General features: G+C 37.4%; 1 protein-coding gene across 2 annotated transcripts; it reads right to left on the bottom strand.

Moving 5' to 3' along the window:
- Window positions 1-855: 855 nt before the first annotated feature.
- Window positions 856-24,577, bottom strand: Marf1 (meiosis regulator and mRNA stability factor 1-like protein). 2 transcript variants are annotated; one of them, XM_089734111.1, is made up of 19 exons: window positions 24,117-24,577; window positions 23,775-23,932; window positions 22,117-22,260; window positions 20,980-21,140; window positions 20,590-20,707; window positions 20,065-20,258; window positions 17,120-17,282; window positions 15,894-16,038; window positions 14,887-15,083; window positions 13,543-13,572; window positions 12,125-12,884; window positions 11,700-11,835; window positions 8,110-8,215; window positions 7,147-7,461; window positions 4,686-4,991; window positions 3,905-4,319; window positions 3,520-3,680; window positions 2,606-2,705; window positions 856-2,502 (listed from the first exon to the last, which is right to left on the bottom strand). In XM_089734111.1, exons 1-19 carry the CDS (start codon window positions 24,265-24,267, stop codon window positions 2,465-2,467), a joined length of 3,798 nt encoding a protein of 1,265 aa, XP_089590237.1. In that variant the 5' UTR covers window positions 24,268-24,577; the 3' UTR covers window positions 856-2,464. The 2 variants fall into 2 exon arrangements, with proteins under 2 accessions (XP_089590237.1, XP_089590238.1); XM_089734112.1 differs by lacking the exon at window positions 13,543-13,572.
- Window positions 24,578-25,555: the final 978 nt, after the last annotated feature.

The following is a 25,555-nucleotide window of genomic DNA, read 5'->3' as shown; positions in this document are numbered from 1 at the left end:
TGAAAACAGGACATTTTTAACGAGATCAAAACCTTACTAAGACAACATCAAATCCTATTTTTTTTAAATGTTTTTTTTTTATTATTAACTACTGATCTCGATGAAAGCGTAAAGTTCTCAAAAAATAAATATTATTCGAAGGGCTAGCTCAAACAAATGCATCTTCAAATAACTATTTAGAATTAGTAATTTTGTTCCACATTAATATCACAACTAAATCGTAGAGTAGACTTTCTTGCTAAAATAAAGCGTTATATAAGAGCTACACATATGTCTACGACTCCTTTTTTATTCAATGAAATTCAATTTAGCTCATTCCTATAAGAGTAACACTCGATGACATCAATTGGTACACATGTATCACAGTATTAATTTTCTTACAGTACACCGCCCATCACAGCGCATTTTACATAGTTAAATCTATCAGAACACAGTATATTGCTAGTGGTCAGTCTTTTTTAACATATTTTCAGACTGACCAACTCAGGTTTCTTAAGTAAAAACATTTGTACCATAATATAATAATAAAAATATTTTTTATATTGAAAATCTAAGTATGGCTATACTATTATGTACAAGATATAATTTTCTCGAATAAATTATATAATATCTTTCTTTAACATTACAATAAAATTGTATTTTATTTTAATTTTTAAATTGAAGTTTTTAAATTTAATGTTGTTTTAATACATTTTATTAATACATCAAGATTACATTTGTATGTAGATTCAATCTCGTAAACACATATTTTTGGTCATCTTTACAAGAACTTATAAAATTTAGAATATCGATATCCATTTGAAGATTTTCGATTTGTTATTTTCTGCTTTGTAATAATGTCTTAATCATACATACATATATTTTATTATCCTTTGGCAAAATTCAAAATGCATATTGTAATCATACATCCCATTCGCTGTGTGCTATTAATGTGGAACTTTATACTTATCAAATTACATTTCATTATTTACACTAACGTAAAAACATTGCACTTTGGATTTTAATTCTGACAAGTGGGCTCACACCCACGACAATATGTTAAAATCATTTAAATTGACATTTGAGTCGTCTATTATCAAAGGTGGCAATCTGTGCATTTGGACAAAAAATTTTTATTGATATTTCAATACAGATTGATTTGGATATAATCGTCTCCTTCAAAGAATACGGTTCAAAACCTGCATTAAATAAAGGTAAATACTTAACCTGTTATTTATCTAAGATGTCGTTCAGAAGAGTTTTGTGACTGCCAATGGAATACAAAGTCAATAATTCGTTTTTCTGATTTACCAATAATTATCCACAAGTCACATTGCCGGCTTTGATACTAGTCGACTCATTTAACTAGTACGTTAAGATAATATATACTCGTACTTCTTACATCAAGACTCCGCGTTCATCAAATTAAAATGTTTCCAACATCTTAGTAAAATCATGTAAACTTGTTATAAAAATTATCAATTCGAGTGAAATTTACATGAGCCGATAAATCATTCATTACATTAATAACCACATATAATTTTAAATCGAAAACAAGTAAAGCCAAACCGTACGTACACCAATATAGAATCGAGATCACGTATCCGATAGATAAAACATCAAATACAAAATTAACAATATTGTATGATTATTGTACTTAAAATTAGCATTCGAAAAATGTTACAAGCACTTCCTTAATAATATGCTTTCATATAAACTTATTCCCTATGCCTAATACAATTTTGAGCCTCAAATTGTAAATGATATGTGCGCCTTAACATATTTCGTTTGAAGAATATTATTATATTTATTTGTACTTGCAATACAAATTATTTAATTATACATATCAATATCGGTAAATAAACAATAGAAACAAAACCTTTCTTGATTATAACATTGTAGGCATATTTCAGTCCTTCGTTGCTTGTTTAAACCTATAATTTATGTATAATAAATAGCATATAAAAATGTCAAAAGGTAAAATCTAAATATTGATTACATTTCATTCAATTATCACATGAAATGCAATCAATATCAAGTAACAAGAATGACTAAGACTTAAAATAATTATATTGGAAAATAAATAAAAAATATATCATGAGTGGTCAATAAATAAAAAAAGTTTATAATAAAAACAAGTATTCAAACAGTCCAATATTGATCTATTGATAGTTTGTGATATCTTATAGATTTATTCATATAATATATCAACGTTTGAACATTGTAAATAGAATATGTAATGGATATAACATTTAACGAATGCCTCTATTCTTAATCTAAATAAAACACACAAAAATATACACGATCTAAAACATTATTGTTACATACATCACATTTTATAGGACACTTACTAAGTCTAGTTGTTAAAATTCGTTGCGACCCTGAGTTTCAAAGCTAATTTCCGGTCAACACGGGCACTCGTACGATCGCGTTCATAAAATGTAAAAGGAATGCATTTTAATTCGTGGCACAGGTGGGAATGGAATTATGAAGCGTCGAACTGCGCCGCTAGGCGGGTGCGACCTGATAAATAAATAAAAAATAACTTTTATGTTAATAATACTAATAATTAATAATACTAATAATTTTAATAAGACCTGTGCTTGTAAAGAAAATGATAACCTACGTTTGTTTTCTTGATTAAGCAGCGCCGATGGTGCCGGCAGTGCGCTAGCCGGCGGAGAGCACCAAATATTTGTTTTGGGAGACTCGAATACCCTGGAACCCTTTGGAAATACAACATGATTTGCATTACATATTAATAAGCCGAAAATGAAAATGTAGTTCATACGCGGCAGAATTGAAATATTAGTCTATAGATAAATTAACGTGCCTGCAACCGTGATGTTTCTTGTGCAGATACAGGTAGCTGTTAGAACAACTATTTTCGACTGATATGAACTGGGAAGCTACACTTCGAAAAATATGAATGCTCAAAAATTCATATTTTTTTCCGGACAATAATTTCACCATTTTTTTTAAAGCGAGTATGACCTACATAATATACGTAGGTCCTTTGAGATTTCAAATGATACCTTATCATTGGTGCTATATAATCATTATTATATCTACAGTTATCTCATCAATAATCAATTGTCAAACTATCAAAAGTAAAACCTTTAATATCGAAACGTGCATATTTTAGTTTTAATTGCTTTTGTGGTTAACGCATTACTGCTTCACGGCAGAAATAGGCAGGGTGGTGGTACCTACCCGCGCGGACTCACAAGAGGTCCTACCACCAGTAATTACGCAAATTATAATTTTGCGGATTTGTCTTTTATTACACGATGTTATTCCTTCAACGCGGAAGTCAATCGTGAACATTTGTTCAGTACGTATTTTATTAGAGAAATTGGTACCCGCCTGAGACTCTAACACCGGTGCATCGCTCAACGCGAATGCACCGGACGTCTTATCCTTTAGGCCACGACGACTTTAAAATGTCCGAAAATGCACATGTCCGACTAAGACGTGAACTTGAGGATCGAGGATCTATAGAGAGACAGGCAAGGGGAAATTCAAGGAGCCATTAGTTACTTTTTGTCCTGGTGGCGTGTCGTGCACGGAGTAGTCCTCCTGCACGCGCGGCGCGTCCCGGCAGCGCGCCACCGCCACGCCCGCGCTCAGCGACCACCGCCCGCCGCCCTCCGTGAAGATCTCCATGTACTGACGCATGAAGTCCACGACGCCTTCGAGCCCTGCACCGACATTGTGAGCACGGTTAATTATATATCTGTCGGAGACGGACATTAGTTTGGTAGCTAAACGAAACGCAGCACGATTCCCGGGAGATGGCAGCACGATTGCGGTATCGTCGGAACTATAGATATATCAACTACCATATAAAATATAACATTTGTGACAAAAAAAAATATCATGTAGCAAAATCGCAACTGTATGTGTCCAAAACAAAACGACTAACCAGTATCAGCAGCCGGAAACACGGGTTCATATTTTCGCGTGTAGTCGACCAAGATGTCGAGCGGAGCGAGGGGCTGACCGCGGTCCGCGATGATCTGAGCGAGCCTCCACACGACGCGCCACGGAGCCGCCAGCCGCACGCGGCGCTCCCGGCCGGTCTCGTCCACCACCAGCACGCCGGCCAGCGCCAGGCGTCGCAGCTCGAGCTCGGCGCCCAGGCGGCGACACGCGGCCGCGAAGTACTCCTCGGTGGAGGCGCGGGCGATGCTGCGATCGGCGCTGAGGGCCGCGCACGCCAGCAGCGCGCCTGACGCCCAGTGCGGCGCCGCGCCCGGGCCAACCACGGTGCCCGCCTCCACGCACCCGCCAGCCGCGTACACCAGGCCCTCCAGTGTCGACGCCGACAACATGTCCGCCTGGAAACCTCAAGCCGCTACAACGAACGTCCAAAAAAAAGGTCTACTTTGTAGGGTAGGTACCACCACCTTGCCTATTTCTGCCGTGAAGCAGCAATGCGTTTCGGTTTGAAGGGTGGGGCAGCCGTTATAACTATATTGAGACCTTAGAACTTATATCTCATACTTATACTTATATCTCAAGGTGGGTGGCGCATTTACGTTGTAGATGTCTATGGGCTCCAGTAACCACTTAACACCAGGATGGTGTGAGCTCGTCCACTGATCTAAGTAATAAAAAAAAATAAAAAAAAATAATAATATATGTCTTCCAAAAATTACGCATATGGACGGAGTTTCTAATAAAACTCGAGCGGCTTGGCCTACCTGTGGTGGGGCTCCAAAATGACTGGCGTACGTGGCGGCGAAGGCGGAAAACGAGACGGGCGTGATGGCGCGAAGTCGCTGCGCCACCACCGGCCGCGCCAGCCGCGCCGCCAGCCGCACCGTCCTCTCGCCGGCGGGCTCGGCGTGCACGCACAGCGACTCCGGCACCAGCTCCAGCAGCTCGGCGAGCTTGACGCACCCGTAGTGGGCCACGCGCAGCTGGCGGCCGAAGTGCGCGTGGTACGCGGGCACCAAGCGCGAGAACTCCATGCGGAGGTTGGGCGTGTAGCATAACAGTTCTACCGCCTGGAACCAGATCATCGACACCAATGTCACTAGTCCTCTTGAAGCGGACACGCAGTTTTTTTTTTGTGAAACGAAGTTCCTTATGGGACGATGTGGAGGGTTACCCTAACCGGAAAAAAACGTCCGTAACGTAAGATTTTTATTAGTAATGCACACAGTATACGACTTAACTTTGTAATAACGTACATAAAATAAAATAGTTTTTATCATTCATTGACCACGATCTCAGAGCGTTCGTTTGCGCAATGCACTAACTCTTATGCAAACAACCGTGAATGAAGTGTACCACAATAAGTTCGCACGTTACCGAATGACCGTGGGTTGTTGCGAAACCTCCAGTTTTATTTTATTTATACCTCGAATAGAACTTAAAATTAATATTTTTATAATAAGGAACTTCGTTCCTATCCGGTGTCCCACGACACCATACATCTTTTTTTAGTGGTTAACGGAGCCCATAGACATCTACCACGTGAATGCCACCACCCACCTTGAAACATGAGTTGTCAGGTCTCACTTTGAACAGTACAACGGCTGCTTCGCCCTTCAAACCGAAACGCATTACTGCTTCACGGCAGAAATAGGCTGGGTGGTGGTATCTACCCGTGCAGACTCACAAGACGTCCTACCATCAGTTTATGATGTATGGTAAGATTAGATGTTATACCAATAGTTAAGTGAGTACAGTAAAAGCTCTTTATTCGCGGGGTTATTTTCCATAAATATGTCGCGAATACAGAAACCGCGAATAGGGAATGGTAATTTGTATGGGATTATAGGGGATACGTTCCTAGGTGACAAAATAATAAAAAAAAAACAAATATATAAAAAAGTCGATTTTTGAACATGTTCATTAATTTTCTTAAGGCTTAGGCAACGGTTTGAAGAATTTTGTAATTTTCTCTTGGCAGTTTTTAAAGGCTCCTTCAATTCAGACTGTATCAGTCTGCAGCAGTCGCATTAACAATTTTATTTGCCTCTTAAAAATATATTACTCGATCACAATTTTTGTAACGAAGTGCATTTATTTTAGTAATGTCATTATAACCTACTGTTATTACTGTTTAATTTCACTCACGTCTACTAGAATTCTTTAAAATATTGCCATGTATTTATTAACTTTATCACAGCTACACACTTCTTGAATCATTCACTTCATCAACTAGGATTAACTGGAAGAGAATGCCTGCATGGCGTTAAGTTTGCCTTTGTACAAGTTGTAGAGAAAACGCGAATGAAAGAACCGCGAATAAGGAGCTTTTACTGTATACATAGTTATTGATATTGTGAAAAATATATACCAATATACAAGCAACTGATAAATCATGGCTGAGAAAGGTATTGATCTTATTATCGTTGCAAACCACCATCCTACTCCAGACTGATCTGGAGTAGGTAGGATGACATGACATGCGTTTCCATTTGAAGGCTGTGTCAGTAGTTATAAAATATAATGATTAATACTTCGACTTTACGAATGAAGGTGTTTTACAGCATTCTTTTATGCTGTGTGCTTTTATATGTGTGCTCGTGGATATCCAAGAAACATATTTTTAGTATTTATTTATATTTAATTGTAAGTCTATCTTATATTGTATTTATTTTTCACATGTGTATATAAGTATATATATTTTATGTAAGTTTATTAAGATATAGCACCGTCCATGCTAGTTTGCTTATTCCTCTCCCTGCAAGGTTGCCTGGAAGAGATCGCTTTCAGCGATAAGGCCACCAATTTATGTCACCGTCTATTATTTGTGTTATATGCTTACTCTGTACATACTGTGTCAAATAAAGAGTTATATTATTATTATTTCTTCCAAACATCAAATGACGAGATCGCGTTTTAGAGTTTCAGACTGGTGGTAGGGCCTCTTGTGAGTCCGCACGGGTAGGTACCACCGCCCTGCCTATTTTAGCCGTGAAGCAGTAATGCGTTTCGGTTTGAAGGGTGGGGCAGCCGTTGTAACTATACTTTAGAACTTATATCTCAAGGCGGGTGGCATATTTACGTTGTAGTGTGTCTATGAGCTCCGGTGACCACTTAACACCAGGTGGGCTGTGAGCTCGTCCACCCATCATAGCAATAAATAAAAAGTCGATATCGCGTTTTAGAGTTATTGAGTGATGCTACTATGGCTTGTATATATTTTACCTGCATAGCGAACTGCACGGTTCTGGCACGTTCTTCAGGAGTGGGAGCCCGCCGCGGCAGGGCCACCGACCCGTCCAGCGCCGTGGTGACAGCGTGGGCGCTCACTCGACACATCAGTTCCGCCAGCGTACACACCCCGTAGTCAGCCGGCGCGAAGGCCCGTCCGAACGCGGTGTGGAACAGTCCGGGAATATCTTGAGGCGGAACCGAACGACCGGGGGCAGTTTTCAGAATTTTCACCAAGTCCGACGTCCAGCGACGGCTTTGAGCTGCCGCCGAGAGAGTTATGACGCGCGATGAACCCGAGCCGAGAACCTAATGCGGGATTACGTTCATGTAAAACCAAATAAAAAAAATACATGACGACGCTTGAAAGGCAAACGTGACTAAGCGACAATGCGTGAACTTTACACTAAGACTAATTTAAAGTTGAAATACCTGAAAAAAAATATATTTTACCGAATCTAGCGGTAGGATTGAAATAATTTTAATAGACCTAGAAATATATTTTTTTTGCGCATCGAATATGGTTATTGCCTATCATGTATCTACAAAGCAGTTATTGTCGCTTAGTCACGTTTGCCTTTCAAGCGTCGATGTGTGCAATTCACACGTGGTAGAAGTGAAACCTTCAAAAATTAAAATACAACTATCCTAAATGTCGAAGTATATGTAAAATTTTGTCATTAGTGAATAATTGTAAATCATATTTTATAGTATGAGGTAGCGCCTTCTGTGAATTGATATTTTAACTACACGCATAATCCTAAATTAAAATTCACTGCAAGATGTTTCATACACACGTTAGTATTAAAAAATCTCATAGATGGCGCTGTATTAAATAAAACTTTCTATGGACTTATTTTTCGTTTCATCGAGTTTAAAATCACGATTCTAAAGAAGTTTCACTTTAAAAATTCGACAACAGATTAATCATAATAGAATATTTGTTTATATACGTACAACTATAGTATTGCCGAGAGCTGCTAATAAATCCGGCAACTTCGTGAATCCGTAATCGGCGACGCGGCACTGCCTCCCAAAATGATGATGAAAAGCCGGGATCAGTCTGTCATACAAAAATAAATCATATATACTATTGTTGTTGTTTCTTTTCGGTTAAGTTTTAGTTATTTATATTATTGGCTTATTTTGAGTTACTCTTTTTATGATAAGGTCAATGGGTTGGGACTGTCGCATAGTGCAAGATACAGAGGGAAGAGATTGACCGAAGAAGACATGGATGGAGTGTTTGAATGACGATATGAGAGAAAGACGAGTGAGCGTTGAGATGACGGCTGATAGAATAGAATAAAAAAATGCGCTGTGCCGACCTCAACTAGTGGCTGGCATAAGGTATAAATAAGTACAAAGTAGAAAAAAAAAGTTTGTTTTCAATTATAGAAACCGATTATATCAAAAGGATCTGCCGATTAATTGAATGCATAAGACAATAAAATATATTTTTAACAGCTGAAGTACACAATTAAATCTGGTTCTCTGTACACTGGCGATGAATTCGCTGTATTGAAATAAAATTTGTAGAAAACTGGAAGATATCTCGTATTAGTCGTCAAACGAGGTAATCTCACAGTTGCGTCGTCGTCGAGAGGTAAAATATACACTAATTACGAACAAATTAATAAAAAAAAACCAATATCAGTGCAAGGAACACCTGAGTCTTAAATTATTTTCCCTAGCTACTGTTATTCATTTCAAGGGATTTTTTTTTATTTTTTTATTGCTTAGATGTGTGGCTCGTCCATATATATAATCTCTCGTTTATATAATCTGTGGTTTTTTTTACCGCGTAAACTGAGCACTGCGTGACACGTTTTTTTTATATATTTTTATTGCTTAGATGGATGGACGAGCTCACAGCCCACCTGGTGTTAAGTGGTTACTGGAGCCCATAGACATCTACAACGTAAATGCGCCACCCACCTTGAGATATAAGTTGTAAGGTCTCAGTATAGTTACAACGGCTGCCCCACCCTTCAAACCGAAACGCATTACTGCTTCACGGCAGAAATAGACAGGGCGGTGGTACCTACCCGCGCGGACTCACAACAGGTCCTACCACCAGTAATTACGCAAATTATAATTTTGCGGGTTTCACTTTTATTACACGATGTTATTCCTTCACCGTGGAAGTCAATCGTGAACATTTGTTGAGTACGTATTTCATTAGAAAAATTTGTACCCGCCTGCGGGATTCGAACACTGGTGCATCGCGCTCAACGCGAATGCACCGGACGTCTTATCCGTTAGACCACGACCACTTCGGATTATACTAGGTTCACCGAAGGCAAGGTTACGGGGCTGAAATTGGGTGAATCTTAATATTTTTCAATGTTCATTCCATTCTCGAAGCTGAAACGGCAATGAAATATTTTCAATTCATTTAACATTCTCAAAATTAACAGTCTGCAAGAATTCTGCTATCAATATCACGCAAGCCGCCATTATTGACAATAATTAACACGATTTATAGTTAAGTTTATTGTATGTTATTATTTATTTGTAATTAGTAACACGAAACTGTTATTCTACCATATTTCATGTTTATTAGACACTGTTTTGATATGAAAATATTCAGAACATGTTTAATTTATTGTTTAAATACACACAAATTTCAGCCAAGATGCTCAAATATTAATAAACATAAATATTAATAATAAATTATGTTATAATTAACAATAATAATTTGCATAAGTATTGTAATTGTTTATACAAATCATGTTGTAGGCACCATCTATTATCAGACTGTATAATGATATTTGTTTATATTAGTTGAAAGTAATTTATGTAACACAAATTCACTAATATATTTATTGTAAATATTACGCTACGTTTCATGAATTGTTTCGCACTGATTACATTTGTTTGTATAAAAGAAGTTATAATTGCTATAACCATCACAAAATGGCCTAATTCCGTAAAAAGGAAGACAGTGCTTTTTTTTAGTGCTCACGCAATGTTAACGTTTCATAGAATTATATTGTAAATTCGTTGTAATAGATCATACGTGTGAAAAACCTTGGCGTATCAGTCAGGAAATGTCACTTAAACCAAATAAATAGCTTGTATAAATAAATGTAATAAATAAATAACCCCTCGATTTGAATCGATGTTGGAATGTCACTGAGCTCGAACAAACATCACCTGGGTAGAAGCCGTTACTCATCTAGAGGAGAAACATCAACGGCCACCGGTATAGTAACCGGCAAACATCTTGAGCAAATGACCTTGACTGCGCAGAACCGAATTTTAGATCACTTTGGTGGTGAGGGTGAGGCGCGACGGCAGGGGAAATCGTATCGAGCGCGTTATTGGTAGATCAGTCGAACCTTGCGTCCCGCACCGCGCCCTCATTCCGCTTGCTCCCAAAAGTACGCTTGCGTACAGTGGAAAGTTATTATATTATTAAAGTCTATCGTTATTAATCGTTAAGTTATTTGTTATAATTACTTGTGGACTTTGTTGCCATTGCTATTTGTTGAGTGTTTGTTGATTTTTCATAAAACATACACTATGCCGCGACAAACCGGTGTGGTATTCAAAAGAAAGAGTAGAAAAATTGTGTACGACGTATATTGCTTTATTATAAAATAAAACAAAAATTAAAACAGACTTCGGAAGTAACAAAACCATCAGTGAGGACTGTTAGGTGCATTATTAAGGAAGCTAAAGGCTCTGGCTTGCTCGCCGTGTTTCGGACTCCGGGTAAGAAAAGATCAGGGAAGAAGAAAGTTACCGGAATGGATAGTTTCGTTCAATCTGTAATAAAAAGATGTAATCATAATAACTACATAACAAGCAGCGAAACTCCGTACCGTAGAAAGGCTTCGAAAATTTTAAAGAAGATATAAATTTTAATGGCTCGGAATGAAGCTTACGACGAATTATGAAAGAGCTAGGCTTTAGATGGAAAAAAAGAACAGAAAATAATCGGAAGCTGGTAATTGAAAAAAGTAACATTCGATTACTACGAATCGAATATCTTCAAAAAATAATTAATTATAGACAAAAAAGAAGACCGAATCGACCGAGTTGTAAACTACACCGATGAGCCCTATGTCGACTCATCACGATGATAGCGACTCGGGTGATGAAAACAGTGATGATGATGATGGTCAAGATTATGATAACGAAAAAAAAATATACAAATACCAGCTTCGCTTCAACTGAACCAAGACCTGGCAACAGCTCTAGTTTTGACTTAATAGAAGGAATATCTATTTTACCCCAAGATTAAATTATTACAATTATTAACCTATATTATTTGTTGATGTTCTGATAAATATATAAAAAAATACATATGTTGATTTTAATAATTTAATTGCATTATGACGCAGAGTAAATAATGTTTTTGCACGTGAGTGTACCATGCGCAAACTTACCCCCACTACGTCAACAAATGCTCAAGAAGTTTGCCGGCTATTATACCAGCCGTTTTTATTGTCAGTTGTATTTCGGAACACCCTGTATCATATTATATACTTTTGTATCACCCTGTATCATATATCATATATATACGCTTTGTTACTTACTTGCTGAACGGGATGGAACAGCGCGGAGCGTTGCGCAGTAAATCCACGAGTTCACGCTCGAACAACGCCAGCATCGGCTCCAGCGCCGGCGCTGTCCGCGGTCGATCTCGATCACCACTTGAACGGGAACTTTCGCCTGCGAAATTATCACATATTTGTAATTAAATACTTATGCTTTGGCAGTTATAATGAATGAATGATAGAAAATTCTTTATTGCACAAAAATATTGTACAAAGGCGAACTTGACGCCATGCAGGCATTCTCTTCCAGTTAACCCTCGTTGATGAAGTGAATGATTCAAGAAGTGCGTAGCTGTGATGAAGTTAATATAATGTACAATGCTTCAATTTTTAATTCAGAGAATTCGAATTATTGCTCAATTTACGCAAGAACAATGAAAACATTGAACAGTTGTAATACTCACTGCGATTTGTGTTCTCTGGAGGGGTTTCGACGGTCGTAGTCCGCCAAGTGAGGTGGCGCGATGGTATATCTTTGACTTCGAACATTGGGGCGCTTCGCAGCAACAACTCCAAAGCTACACCCCTGCGCGGGTCACAAAGCAACGCTGGAAATGTAGCTTCGTAACATTCGACGAAACTCAACAATGGCAAAATTCCACCGTGATTCTCCAATAACGTTTGAACGTTTTTTGCCAACGCCGATATCTCCACGTAAACTGGCTGCAATATGCGACTTCCGTCCTCTTGTCCCGTACTCATGGACGCGTGGATGTGACATTTCCAGGGAGCCTCCTCCATTTCGGCGCTGGTGACCGGCGTCAAATCCACCAACTGAACCATTCTGCCGAAACCTTCGTGGATGACGACCGTGTCCTTGACTTTCGCGATATCGGAGGTGGTCAGGGCGCAGCAGTGACGGCTGGCGTACGCGTCACGGAGGCGGAGGAGCGGCAAGGCGTGGTTCTTTTGGTCGAGGAGGATGGCGCGAAGCCGAGCGCGCAGAACGTCTAGGTTGGGCGCGGGGGAGGGCCTGCCCAGGGACAGCTCGAGCCGGCGCCCGGTCCACTGGTTGTCGAGGCGGCGCTTGTGCACGCGCGCGATCGCGAGCCGCGCGTCCCACTCCGAGCGCAGCACGACCGTCGCCAGCGGACCCTCCCCGCCCGACCACACCGACACGCGGACCACCGGCACGTACTGCTTCAGCAGCTGTGTTAACATTTCCTGTTGCGAAAAATATTACTAGTTAACTTTGACTGGTGGTAGTACCTCTTCTGAGTCCGCACGGGTAGGTACCACCACCCTGCCTATTTCTGCCGTTAAGCAGTAATGCGTTTCAGTTTGAAGGGTGGGGCAGCCGTTGAACTATGCTGAGACCTTAGAACTTTTATCTCGAGGTGGGTGGCGCGGTTACGTTGTAGTGTATGGCCTCCAGTAACCACAACACCAGGTGGGCTGGGAGCTGGCCACCCATCTAAGCAATAAAAAAAAAGAACTTTCAGTTCGTCGGGAAATTTTTACAGAACCTATGTGCATGTGGAGGCCGATTTACGCAAACAGTTTTCAGAATGCAAGCAGGCGAGAACATCGCATTAGTACTCTTTGAAATGTTCACCCTATGATAAAACATCGTAACAACCCTACGTTTCTTAAATTAGGAAGCGTCGGTGGCCTTTTCAATAATGGCTTATATTTGAAAAATTATCATCATGTTATTCAGCTTTAAGAAATCTACTTTATCTTGTACCCCGAGATTGTCAGCGAGTTTAAATAGCCTGCGTTTAAAATAAAAATCAACAGACGGATTCTCGAAAGAGCATCTGGGCGAGTGCAAAAAAAAAAAAACTAAAAAGTGTATAATTTATTTCGGGTATTTACTAACCGGGGAATTCAGATTGGCATGCGGTACGAGCTGCAGTTCGCAAAAGAATAAACAAAATGCATTATTTAAAACGATAGTAAATTGCTAGAGCATTTATTCATGTTTTCGTTATTTTTAAATATTTATCTGAGAATTTTACGTCAGCGAGCATAATATAACTATGCATAACTAATAACAATATTTACTTTAACGATTTGATTTACCGTCATATTTTTAAACCAAAATGTTCATATTACATACAACCTGTCCTGAAGAAGCTTCATTGAAGAAAGGCGAAATAAACTACATAGCTTTACTGTACATGCAATAGTTTTATGTATTTCTCAGCAAACGGAAGCATCAAACTAAGTACATGACAGCTAACTAACATTATTCTGCATATGGTCTCCTTTTCATTAATTTTAAATGGGTAAAATGAGTACCATAACTATATACGTTTATGATAGTTGACTATCTTTGGGAATTTTGCCCATAAACAATAACATTGAAATGGTACAACATACAAATTTCAATATTTTTTTTAAGGATCGAACACATTATCTTGGTGGTAATTGTGACAAAAGCACCATGTTTGATAATTGCTAATTGCTCTACTATTTCATTTCAGTCTAATATTATTAATATACTCAGACCATGAATTCAAAATTCGACCAATTATGTAATTCAAAATCATATTATTGACATGAACTTTTTGCAGACTTTTTGGCGGGAACGCAACGAGTGAAGTTGCGTGATTGGTTTTATAGTCTATTTAGTGTTTCTTCAGGTTTAAATGTGTAATGACGGTGTTTATGGACTATTTAGAATCTGTGAAAGTGCATAATTGTGGGAAAATGAAACGAAACCGCTGGACGTAACTTCTAAGGATCCTCCAAAAAGTCCACTGAAAAAGTCTCAGTAAATGACCACCATTTTACTGAGATTATATTTCATCACATATCATCTCATTTGTAAACTTAATTCGTTTTTATTCATTTATGTTATGTCGCGATTAGTTTCCTTCGTTTTTTATTATTCATAAACTGTTAATAATTAAAACGACGAATTATAAAAACAGTATTACTCGACACTGGGTAATGCACAAACCGTGCCGGAGCCAAAAAATAAAGAGGAATAAGATATGGACGAAATCATGTCGTTTCATATTTAATAATCGTAACTATACTTGAGATCTTAGAACTTATATCTCAAGATGTGGCGCATTTACGTTGTAGATGTCTATGGGCTCCAGTACCCACTTAACATCAGGTGGGCTGTGAGCTCGTCCACCCATCTATGCAATAAAAAATAAAAAATTAAATCGTGAAAAGTGTTGCCAAAATTATACTATTTTTTTGTACTGACTTGTAAAATGGTCGGCTCGTATGGCGGCAAGTTAGTGACGGTGAGTTCCGTGAGCTCCAGTTCTCCTTCGCTGTGCTCGCTGAAGCTCGCGGACGAGTTCCAGGGCGAGACAGCCCGGCTTTGACTGTGGTCCCGGTGACGGCTGTCGTCACCGCTGTTACTCGACGAACAACCCGATCGGTCTAGATTAACAGAGCCTATCGGAAAAAAAAAAACATACTGTAGGCGCGAGAGTTTATGTCCATCCTGAGGAATGCGGTAGTGCTGTGACCGTCTTGGCCTAAAGGATAAGACGTCTGGTGCATTCGTGTTCCGGATGCACCGGTGTTCGAACCCCAGGCGGGTACAAATTTTTCTAATGAAATACGTACTCAACAAATGTTCACGATTGACATCCACGGTGAAGGAATAACATTGTGTAATAAAAATCAAACCCGCAAAATTATAATTTGCGTAATTACTGGTGGTAGGACCTCATGTGAGTCCGCACGGTTAGGTACCACCGCCCTACCTATTTCTGCCGTGAAGCAAGTAATACGTTTCGGTTTGAAAGATGGGACAGCCGTTGTAACTAACTGAGAACTTAGAGCTTATATCTGAAGGTGGGTGGCGCATTTACGTTGTAGATGTCTATGGACTCCGGTATCCTCCATCTATCTTTATACTGAGTTACTGAAGTGTATTCTAACTATATTGTACCTTGTACCACCCGTAGTGTTGATCTTATCTTATATACAATATACGTTAAGTAAACGGCATAACAATATTCATTCTCACTGTGTTACCTATCCTTTGGGTCAGTGCCTAGACAATTTAGTTACTTGAAGCAGCTTTTTTTTTAAAAAAAACGAGAGACAAGCTCACAGCCCACCTGGTATTAAGTGATTCCTGAAGGCCATAGCCATGTACATCTCATAAAAAGTCCTACCACCGGTAAAGCTTAAGCACTACTGCTCCTACAAGTCAACAATTTAGAGCGCAATAAGGCCGGGTGTGAATATACTGACCATGGGTGCCCCTTATTTTGCGCGGCTTGGGCGCTGGAGGCGGGCAGAACTCGAGCGGGGGCGGCGTGGGAGTCGGCAACTGCTCTAAGGCCAGCGCCCACTCGCGGGCCACACACGTGCTCGCCTCCTGAGCCGACACGCTCACCTGGGCCGACAAACTCAACAAGTGACACAACATAAACATTTGGCTCAGCCACAACAAACGGCTATCGATAATTTTTTATCATAAAGCGGGGTATCCACTGGAGGCAAACTCGGGTCGAGCAGCCTCGACTTGAAGCAAACAGCCTGAACTAAGACTAAGAACAATTTAAAAAAAGAGGAATATGCTGCAATAGAACTCGACGTTGATGTGAGCACTCATATAATTTTATCAGTCTAATAGCAGTTTCGTTGTCCTCCGATCACCGGTGTCCTACATGGCTCACTGAAATAATTATGTCGATTTCTCTCTTCGATCTCCTTACTAAGGCGCCGGAATATCTAGTAGACTCTGTGAAAGACAAATCCGAAGATAATGAAGCATGACTAAAAGTTTAAAACATACTTTGATAACAAATAAAAGAAGGCAGTTTTTTTTATTGCCCTTGTAGGCAGACGAGCATACGGCCCATCTAATGATAAGTGGTTACCTTCGCCCATGGACTTCAGCAATGCCAGGAGCAGAGCCAAGCCGCTGCCCACCGTAAAGTTAGACAATCCAGGCGCGTTTAGTAACAGAAATCGACATAATTACTTCAGTGCGCCGCGTAGGGCACCGGTGGCCTACACGGCAGTCGAACGTGTTAATAAAAACGTAGCCAATGTTTTCTTATGACTATTGAAGCAAGAATATATTTATTCCAATCGAACACCATTAAATCGTAAATAAAAATATTTCACTTAATTGAATATGCAATTTCGAAAAGGGCACATGCCGCATATTTTGTTAAATAGGTTTTTTCATATACTTGTAGTTTTGAGGCCTACCTACACCCATTTTATAATAATTCCAGTAATTTTCAATTGCTAATTAACACTAAAATATATCTCAAAAGTTAATATGTATTTTAAATTTTACAATGCTTCAGAAAATTATCAGTTTTTTTCACTTCCTGAACATTTTACATTTTCAGAGATGTGCCCTTTTCGAAATTGCATATTCAATTATAAAAGCTCATTCTCATAGCGTTGCTAAAACTGGGAAATTATTTCTAAACAGTATCTCGTTGTTCATGTTGGGTTACCTGGTGTGCCGGTGGTACAAAGGCAGCCCGTGGTATCGAAAGAGCGGCGGGCGCGGTACTGTAGCCTTCATCACTAGAATACGTCGGCTGTATCGTGGTACGTGCATAGCGTGTGCTTATTTTCCGACCGAAAACATCCTCGCCGTCCATACGCTTCAAGGCTCTGCAGATAGCAATACACAAATTTCTATATTTACATTTAATTTACAGTAGTTTCATATCGAATACTTTCAAAACACTTGCGAATTTATAATTAAAAACAATAGAACAAATCGATATCTTGGTCTTTAGTTAAATTGATTCAATATTATCATCCGAAGGTAGACGACAAAAGTCAGCTGTTGTTGATTATGATAATCGCATTAAATTAATTTTACTTTTCATTTCATTCGAGAAACATCCACGCAATTTCCGAAGGCAAACCGTAAAACTAACGAACAGAAACGCGATCGGCGCCCATGAAAATTATTGATTGTAGCCAACCGAAAACAAAACAAAAAAACATCGGAGAGGCCATGACTAACGGAGATTATCGCATTAATCATTGAACAAGCAACGTACAAAAAAAAAGATTTCGATAAGAACGACCAATCACTAAAACTGTTCAATTATAAACTTTTCCAAGTGATCAAAAGTATAATTTAAATTAAATATTCAGTAGCAAAATTTTAACGATACCGCCATTGAGACTAACAAAATTAATGAACAATTTACCCTAAGGTAAAAAGACCTGGGTATTTTTTTGTTCTTATACTAATTACATTTTATATATAAATACGTTTTAAATACAGATCTCGAAGCCTCTAATAATTAATTACATTGGGTACTTCACTAGAAATCAAATTTAGCCAATGACATGTACTGTGACTTACCCGGATAATAACATGTTACATTCGTTTAGCAAAACATTAATTTAATGAAGATTCGACAATAATCCGGATGTGAACCGTTTTACTCTGTAACGTAACCTAAAAAACGCGTGCCACTTTTCTCGATTATGACGTGGGATGTAATGAACGTTTGACCGCGCATAACTGCCGCTCAGCTGATTTGTGATATGTACAAAACGAGGGTAGACTCATTTAAATTCAAATGTGAAGTCCAATTTCAATGAATCAGCTGTGTAGTCTACGCCAAGAGCTAACAATGCAATCGTTTTCATTGTCATCTCGATTATATTTATTAAATATGTTAATTTTTGTATTTTACATAAAACGTAATGGTGTAACGACTGATTTTTGTATAGTTTTTTACGGATTTATTTTTTAAATTGTATACTAATTCTATGATTTCGTATGTCCTTACTTAACCCGAACCCCGAGAGGTACTCGACAAGTGCTCATGTCACCTATTGCAGCCGCTTGCTATGAGTAATTTATATTTTTAGGTTTAAATAGCAGGGGCGCCGCAATACAGCGCAATTCAGAATTCGATCTCAGTTCGACCTTTAAGGAAGCATACACGATATGGTATCTATTATGCTTAATTAACTAATTAATATAAATAAATAAAAATAGTAATTAAAACACAAACACAAATCCGTTTTACAAATAATTTCGCTTCGTTTACTTATTTATGTAGGCCGTGAATAATAGTTAGGCTGTGAATAATAATAGGTACTGAATACATAATTGATGGGCCTGCATTTTCATTCAAACATTCAAATTCAGAAAAGTACATAAAATTCAGATTCAGTACGTTCTCTAACAGCGTGTATTGAATAATGTTTAACTAAACGTTTAAGCGAAGTGATAATAAATTGTAGTTAAGTGTCAATTCTGTGCAACAAAGGGCTTTGAACATTAGTCTTGGCATTAGAGTTACTAGCTCTTTGAGTTAAGTATAATTTTAGATAGGGTTGGCAAAGACTAACATGTATCATAGTATTTTTAGTCTATTTTTCGAACTTTGAATCGAATAATACAGAAGATACAATTTCAATTATTTTTTTAGACAGCGGACTTGTTTTTGTCGTTAAGTGAAGTAATAACAAAGCCAGACTGTTAAAAAATGTCAATTTTTTAAAGTTAAGCTTTAGTTATTGTCCTATACATGTGCTTCGACGTGCGAACTAGCCTATAGATACAACCCACCGAGTTTCTCGCCGAATATCTCAGTGGGTCGCGATTCCGTTCCGGTGGTAGATTCGGCGAAGCACAGCTCTTGCTAGAGCTAGAGTTTTTTTTAAGGCTTAGATGGGTGTACGAGCTCACAACCCACCTGGTGTTAAGTGGTTACTGGAGCCCATAGATATTTACAACGTAAATGCGCCACCCACCTTAAGATATAAGTTCTAAGGTCTACCTAAGCTGGTAGCCTGGAGAGGGTATTCTAGCGGAACCTTAACTAGTAGATGAGCTCACGGGGCTCAAACCTGACGAAGTTGCTAACACGAACCCTAGCAAAAGCCGTGCTTCGCAGAATCTACCGCCGGATCGAAAACGCGAGCCACTGAGAAGATCCGGTGAGAAACTCAGTGGGCTGTGTCTGAGGGTTAATTTGCTCGTCGAGCCCTTCGTCACAAGCGATGGGTTCGACGAGAACGGTGACCGGTGCTTGAAGTACCTAGAAGCACCGTTAGTGGATCGGGAGGAAAGAGACATAAGTTCTAAGGTCTCAGTATAGTTACAACAGCTGCCCCGCTCTTCTAGCCGAAACGCATTACTGCTTCACGGCAGAAATAGGCAGGGTGGTGGTACCTACCAGTGCGGACTCAGATGAGGTCCTACCACCAGTAAACCAGGGTTAGCAAGTTCTATCAGGTTGAACCCGTGACTTCACCTACAGGTCCACGCGTAGTTGAAATAGCTCCTTAGGCTACCGACGATTAAGTAGGATAGAATAAGAAGAAATACAGGTATATGTAGAATAATTGATTGTCAAACTACAAAATTCTAATGACTAAAGTCGAATGTATTATTAAACTTCGATTATAGACTGCTCACCTCGAGGCATGGTCCGGTGTTGGAAAACGTAACATTGCCGTGGTCGCCATAACCCGTAGAACTTTTCCTCCACAATTATCGGCCAGCCTTCGCAGTCTTCGGGACACCCTCTCAGGAGTTTGGTCCATCGGAAGATTCGATACATGCATCACACATGTCGGTTCTTCTTCGTCGTCGTTCGAAAAACTTAACATCTGTTTTATAAATATATACAAATTGTACATATATACTACTAATATACATCATACTACATTCAATTTAAAAATAGAATAAATAAAATTATGATATCGGACAATTATCAGTCTTAAAGTCAATAAAAAATAAGTTACAAAAAACGAAAGAAAAAGCTAACGTATTATTCTACCATCATTTAGAAGTTCACATTATAAATAAAATAAAGGTTTTTAGTAGAAACATTTCTATGACACATATTTTTTCTTTTTTTTCTGTAATATCCTGTGTTTAAAGCCATTTGATATAAATCCATAAGTTCATGATAGATTTAATATGTATTCTTCCTTATACCTTTGGATTTCGGGGCAGGTTGACGGTCAGATCATTAAAGCAATAATGTGCAGTTGCACACGTTATTAAAGCCATCGATGTGTTCTGTTTATGCACCAATATTACTTCCATATTTTTCCTGATAAATAAATACTATAATAAATATTAAATACTCAAGAGGTTAACAAGCCAATCAATGCATCTTAAAAGCAAACATTTCAGAATTGAATTATAAAAGTTAAAGTTATATTTATATTAAACTGATTTACTTGATGTACTAGATAGAATGTTCTGGATAATATTACATTACATTTACGCAGAAAAAGCTTATCGTTTGTCTTTCATTTCCAAGCAATAACTTAGCGAACGTAAGCGTTTCGTATTTCTCAAGCGGCGATAACACATAAGTACCTATGTCTAAAATCTGACAAGTCAGCTGCGAAATTGATATCCCCTGAGATCAACAATAGCGACGCCGGAGCGGTGTGTAGTTCTCCGAATCGACGCATACATTGCCTTAGTTTCTCGTCAGCTGCATTCTTCTGAGTACCGCAAACGTGAATCAGGCTTACCTGTTTCAAATTGATTTGTTTTGATATTAATTAATCTTTCACAACATACCATTATTTGTTACCTTAAGGTATTATGTATATATGTATATTGTAAATGGAAATATGTATATTGTTTTAACTACTTTTGATTTAATCAAAGTAGTTAAAACAATATACTAATTTTAATCAGCTAGCACAATGCTTAATGATTTCATGAATTGAATGTGTTGAATAAATGGTGGATAAATTGAAGGGCTAAACGGGGCTAAAACAAAGCTAAAAAAAAAGGGAAGGGACAGGAGGTAGTGTTTAGACAAGAATATGGCTAACGATATAAACTAGTTATCACGAAGCTCATGAACATCAAATGGTAACTTCACCAACTTTGAGACATGAGATCCATGACATGACATCCACCCTTCTATATGGAATGTGCGGGCTTCCAACAGGACCACCGCCAGTAAATGCCTATTGGGGAGTGCAGTACACAGATATTATGCATGCTCAAAAAACGTTTTACGACGCCTATGGGAAAAGATAAAGAAGATAAAGAAGTGACATTCTCAGCAGGCGATATGACTTTTTTCTAGAAAAATTTTAAACTTACTTTTTGTACTTATCTAGTATGTTTTTTAACATTATTAATATAACATGTTCCTTACCATGAATATTGTAAGGATTCAAAGTTTTTTACTATGGTTTTTAATCATATTTTTGACATTAAAATAGCATAACTTAACACATAATGATATTTTAAATGATAATTTGGTTTAGTAATTGTTGTTTCCACTAAGACAGTGTAGAGTAATTACAGTTGGAGGTCCCCTAAAAGAGTTCAGTAAAATGGCCTCGTGCAGGAAAAGATGGTGAGACAATGTGATATGCATCAAGTCTGCCCCCTCCAACACTATCACGACCACTCTGTCAAGAGTGACACGATTGAGAAGAGGACACTAATAGATTAGACCCAAAGTAATGACTAGAATACATTACTTACTTGCGCATCGTTTAACTCCTGCAATCTAAACGCAGACTCCTTACGTACATCACATACTACCACAAAATCAGCCTCTCTCCTCCCTGCGAGAAATTTGGCACGGATTGCTGCTACAACATCTATTGCAGAGCACCCACGGGGTACCTATAACAATATTGACAGATATGTCCAATAATTTTTATTTGCATTTACTCTAATTAAAAATACAATTAGAAGGTTTCATTTCTGCATGACATTCTCACAATTTATGAATTCATAAAGTCTAATCTCCCGCAGTAGTCGAAATTCGACTATAAATAATTGGAATTGTAAGTTTGTACACTATTATGATTGTATTTTACACTTCTATAATCACAAATTTCTCCAAAACTACACTATAAAAAATATTAACAAAGGCAAACAATATTTAATCTATTCTCAATTTGAGAAGACGCCAAGAACAAAAGTTTGACAATAAATAGTATGCATGCATGTGTGCGTCAAATACATGGTATGTAGTGTAAGTTTTCTTTATTGATTTAATGTATCTTTTATGCATTATTTTAAAAAAATATTAGCATTGTGCACTTCTTCTCTATATTCTCTATAAGTGTGGAAAATTTCATACTCCTCTGTCTGCACAATTTTCGTAAAAAGGGATACAAAGTTTTTGCTTTACATATTAATATATAGATTTTAGGAAGAGTCAAGTTATTTTAGAGAGCACCCTTATTTAATAATATAGTCTTCTCTCTCTTGCTCCATCTCAATAGGCAGTATTCATAATATATTATTTAACTGTAATAAATTTTGTTTAATGTTTACATTTTAGTACTGCTAAAAATATCTGATATGAAATTTCAATCCACCTTTAGTTTCTATTATCCTCTTTCATAACAAAGATCAAAGTTTAACTACAGTCAGATTGCAAACAATGTATGCTCAAAGTAAACACAATAAACTGTTGACCTTTAATCAAACCAGTAATATTGATTAAAAAATTAAAATGATAAAACAAAAATAGCTTGCAGCTATTAATCTGATAATTACATTTAATTTTATTACTCAAGTGTTATACATTAAAAACCAAATAAAATTTATATAAACAGAAATAATCAGTAACAATAATTAAAACTTTCTAATTAGATCAAGCAGAATCCATATAAGAGTGAATTTCCTTTGATAGTATGGTTTGATAAATTCACTATTGAATGAACAACTAAGTTTCATCTTAGATTACACAGATCACTTGATATGGTCTTTCACAACACACCATTGATGTTACTGGTGGTAGGACCTGGTGAGTCCGCGCGGGTAGGTACCATCGCCCTGCCTATTTCTGCCGTGAAGCAGTAATGCGTTTCGGTTTGAAGGATAGGGCAGCTGTTGTAACTATACTGAGATTTTAGAACTTATATCTCAAGGTGGGTGGCGCATTTACGTTGTAGATGTCTATGGACTCCAGTAACCACTTAACACCAGGTGGGCTGTGAGCTCGTCTATGTCTATCTATGTCTATCTCGTCGTCGTCGTCGAATCTATGTTTAAATCAAAGTTTGAATCTATTATATATGCTTCTTAGTATTCATATATATTTTAATTTAACCAGATATATATTGATAAAAATATTTAATATAATCAGATTACTGTAACTATTAACATTGCAATAATTAACTTACTTGACAATTCTCAATATCCCAAAATATTCCAATAGGCACACTAGCTGATCTTTGTTTATGAACCCTGTGGCGTGACCGCACTCTAGCTCTTTCAGCTGTAAAGACTCCATCTTCTCTCGAACAACTATCAAAATCATCTGATGAGTCGTCTTCTATATCTAACAAAAGTTTATAACAAATTAATATTACAATTTTTTCTAATATTTCATTATATTAATAGCAATTCACAAAACTAACATTGTTATCATTTAATGAGCCACGAATATTTTAGTAAGAAACGAGGAATGTAATTGATCAGCAACAAAATTGTGGCATTTTCAATTTTATTATGACACTAATTACCTGTTATCCATAATCGAGGTGGTAATGGTATTTTCATGGAAGGACTAGATATACCTCTGGAAATGCCATGAGCTGAATGGCTTCTCGCTCCTTTAGTGCTACCAGAACCTAGACTTTCAAACTTTCTGCTTAAACTCATTCTGTATAGCATCAATTTACAGTTTTTTTAAGAATACAAAAGTAGTCCAACATATGTTGGAAAACACAAAGAAAAAAAATTAACTTCAAGTTTACGACCACAACTGCAATCATATGCCTTAAATTTAACTTAGCATAAAACTTAACCGATTAAACTACTTCAATCTTATTCGATTTGCGTCATAAACTAAAATAATCACATACAAAACGTAAGTTTACTCGACACCACTACGCCATATTTTGCGAGTTTCAGACAAGTTGCCATGCTCCATGTTATGGTACATTTTTAAATTGATATGTTTAGCATTCAGCTACAACAAAATGTATCTCTTTCTTTCCTTGAACGATTATGTCAAATTCAGAATCTTTACAATGGGGTTGGCAACTGTCAAAGTGGCGCTGGTGTGCATTGTTCCCATAACATTCAATATTTGTATTGGAATTTTTGATTAAAAATTATTTTAAGCACAATGACGCGTTGTTTTGTACCAATATGCTCAGAAATTGGAGTACATCAATTCCCAAAGGACAAGAAAATTAGAAGACTGTGGTTAAAGGCCATTTGACGCGAAAAAAGTACTCCCACAAAAAGTTCGAGGTTATGTCGTAAACACTTTGTGGAATCTGACTATGAAAACATTAGTAAATACACAGGTATGCTTCTTTCTATCAAATATTTATAATGCATGACTAGGTGTAGCACACATCTTTGTTCTCTTATTAAAAAAATCCAATAATAATTAGTTAGGCATACTATTAGTTGCTAACAAATTTTGCAAGTAGATTTATGCTGTAAGGAACCTTTTAACAAACACAAAATCAGACTGGAGGAAACACATTCCTCATGAGCTATTGTTCATTATCAGCTGTTACTATTGAAAGTTCTATCTAAATCGCTGCATCCATTGCAATAACAAATATTTTGAAACTATGGTCAGGTTTCCTTGTGATAGTATATTTAAATGTTATTCTTTGTGTTGTAAGTGTCAAACATTAACATAAATATCTGAAGAAAGGTGCTGTACCATCTATATTTTCATGGAATATGAAACCAGTTTCTGAAGAAACAAAAAGTAGAGAAGTTACTTATGTAATATTAGAGAAGGAATTGTCAATAAAAATAATTAAAAATATTCCTGATTTTTTATTTCGACAAGTGTGTATAGTTATAATACAGATGTTTTTCATACAATGCTTCTTTGAAAATATTTTCATAAAAGATATCTAATTTATTTAACATATTATTTATAAAATTATTGTCTTTTTCAACATAAATCACTGATGTCCTTGTAGGTGTAAAT

The sequence above is a fragment of the Bombyx mandarina genome, chromosome 17 (genome assembly GCF_030267445.1).
Source record: "Bombyx mandarina strain Sakado chromosome 17, ASM3026744v2".
NCBI classification, from domain to species: domain Eukaryota; kingdom Metazoa; phylum Arthropoda; class Insecta; order Lepidoptera; family Bombycidae; genus Bombyx; species Bombyx mandarina.
This window is presented reverse-complemented; position numbering and strand designations above follow the sequence as displayed.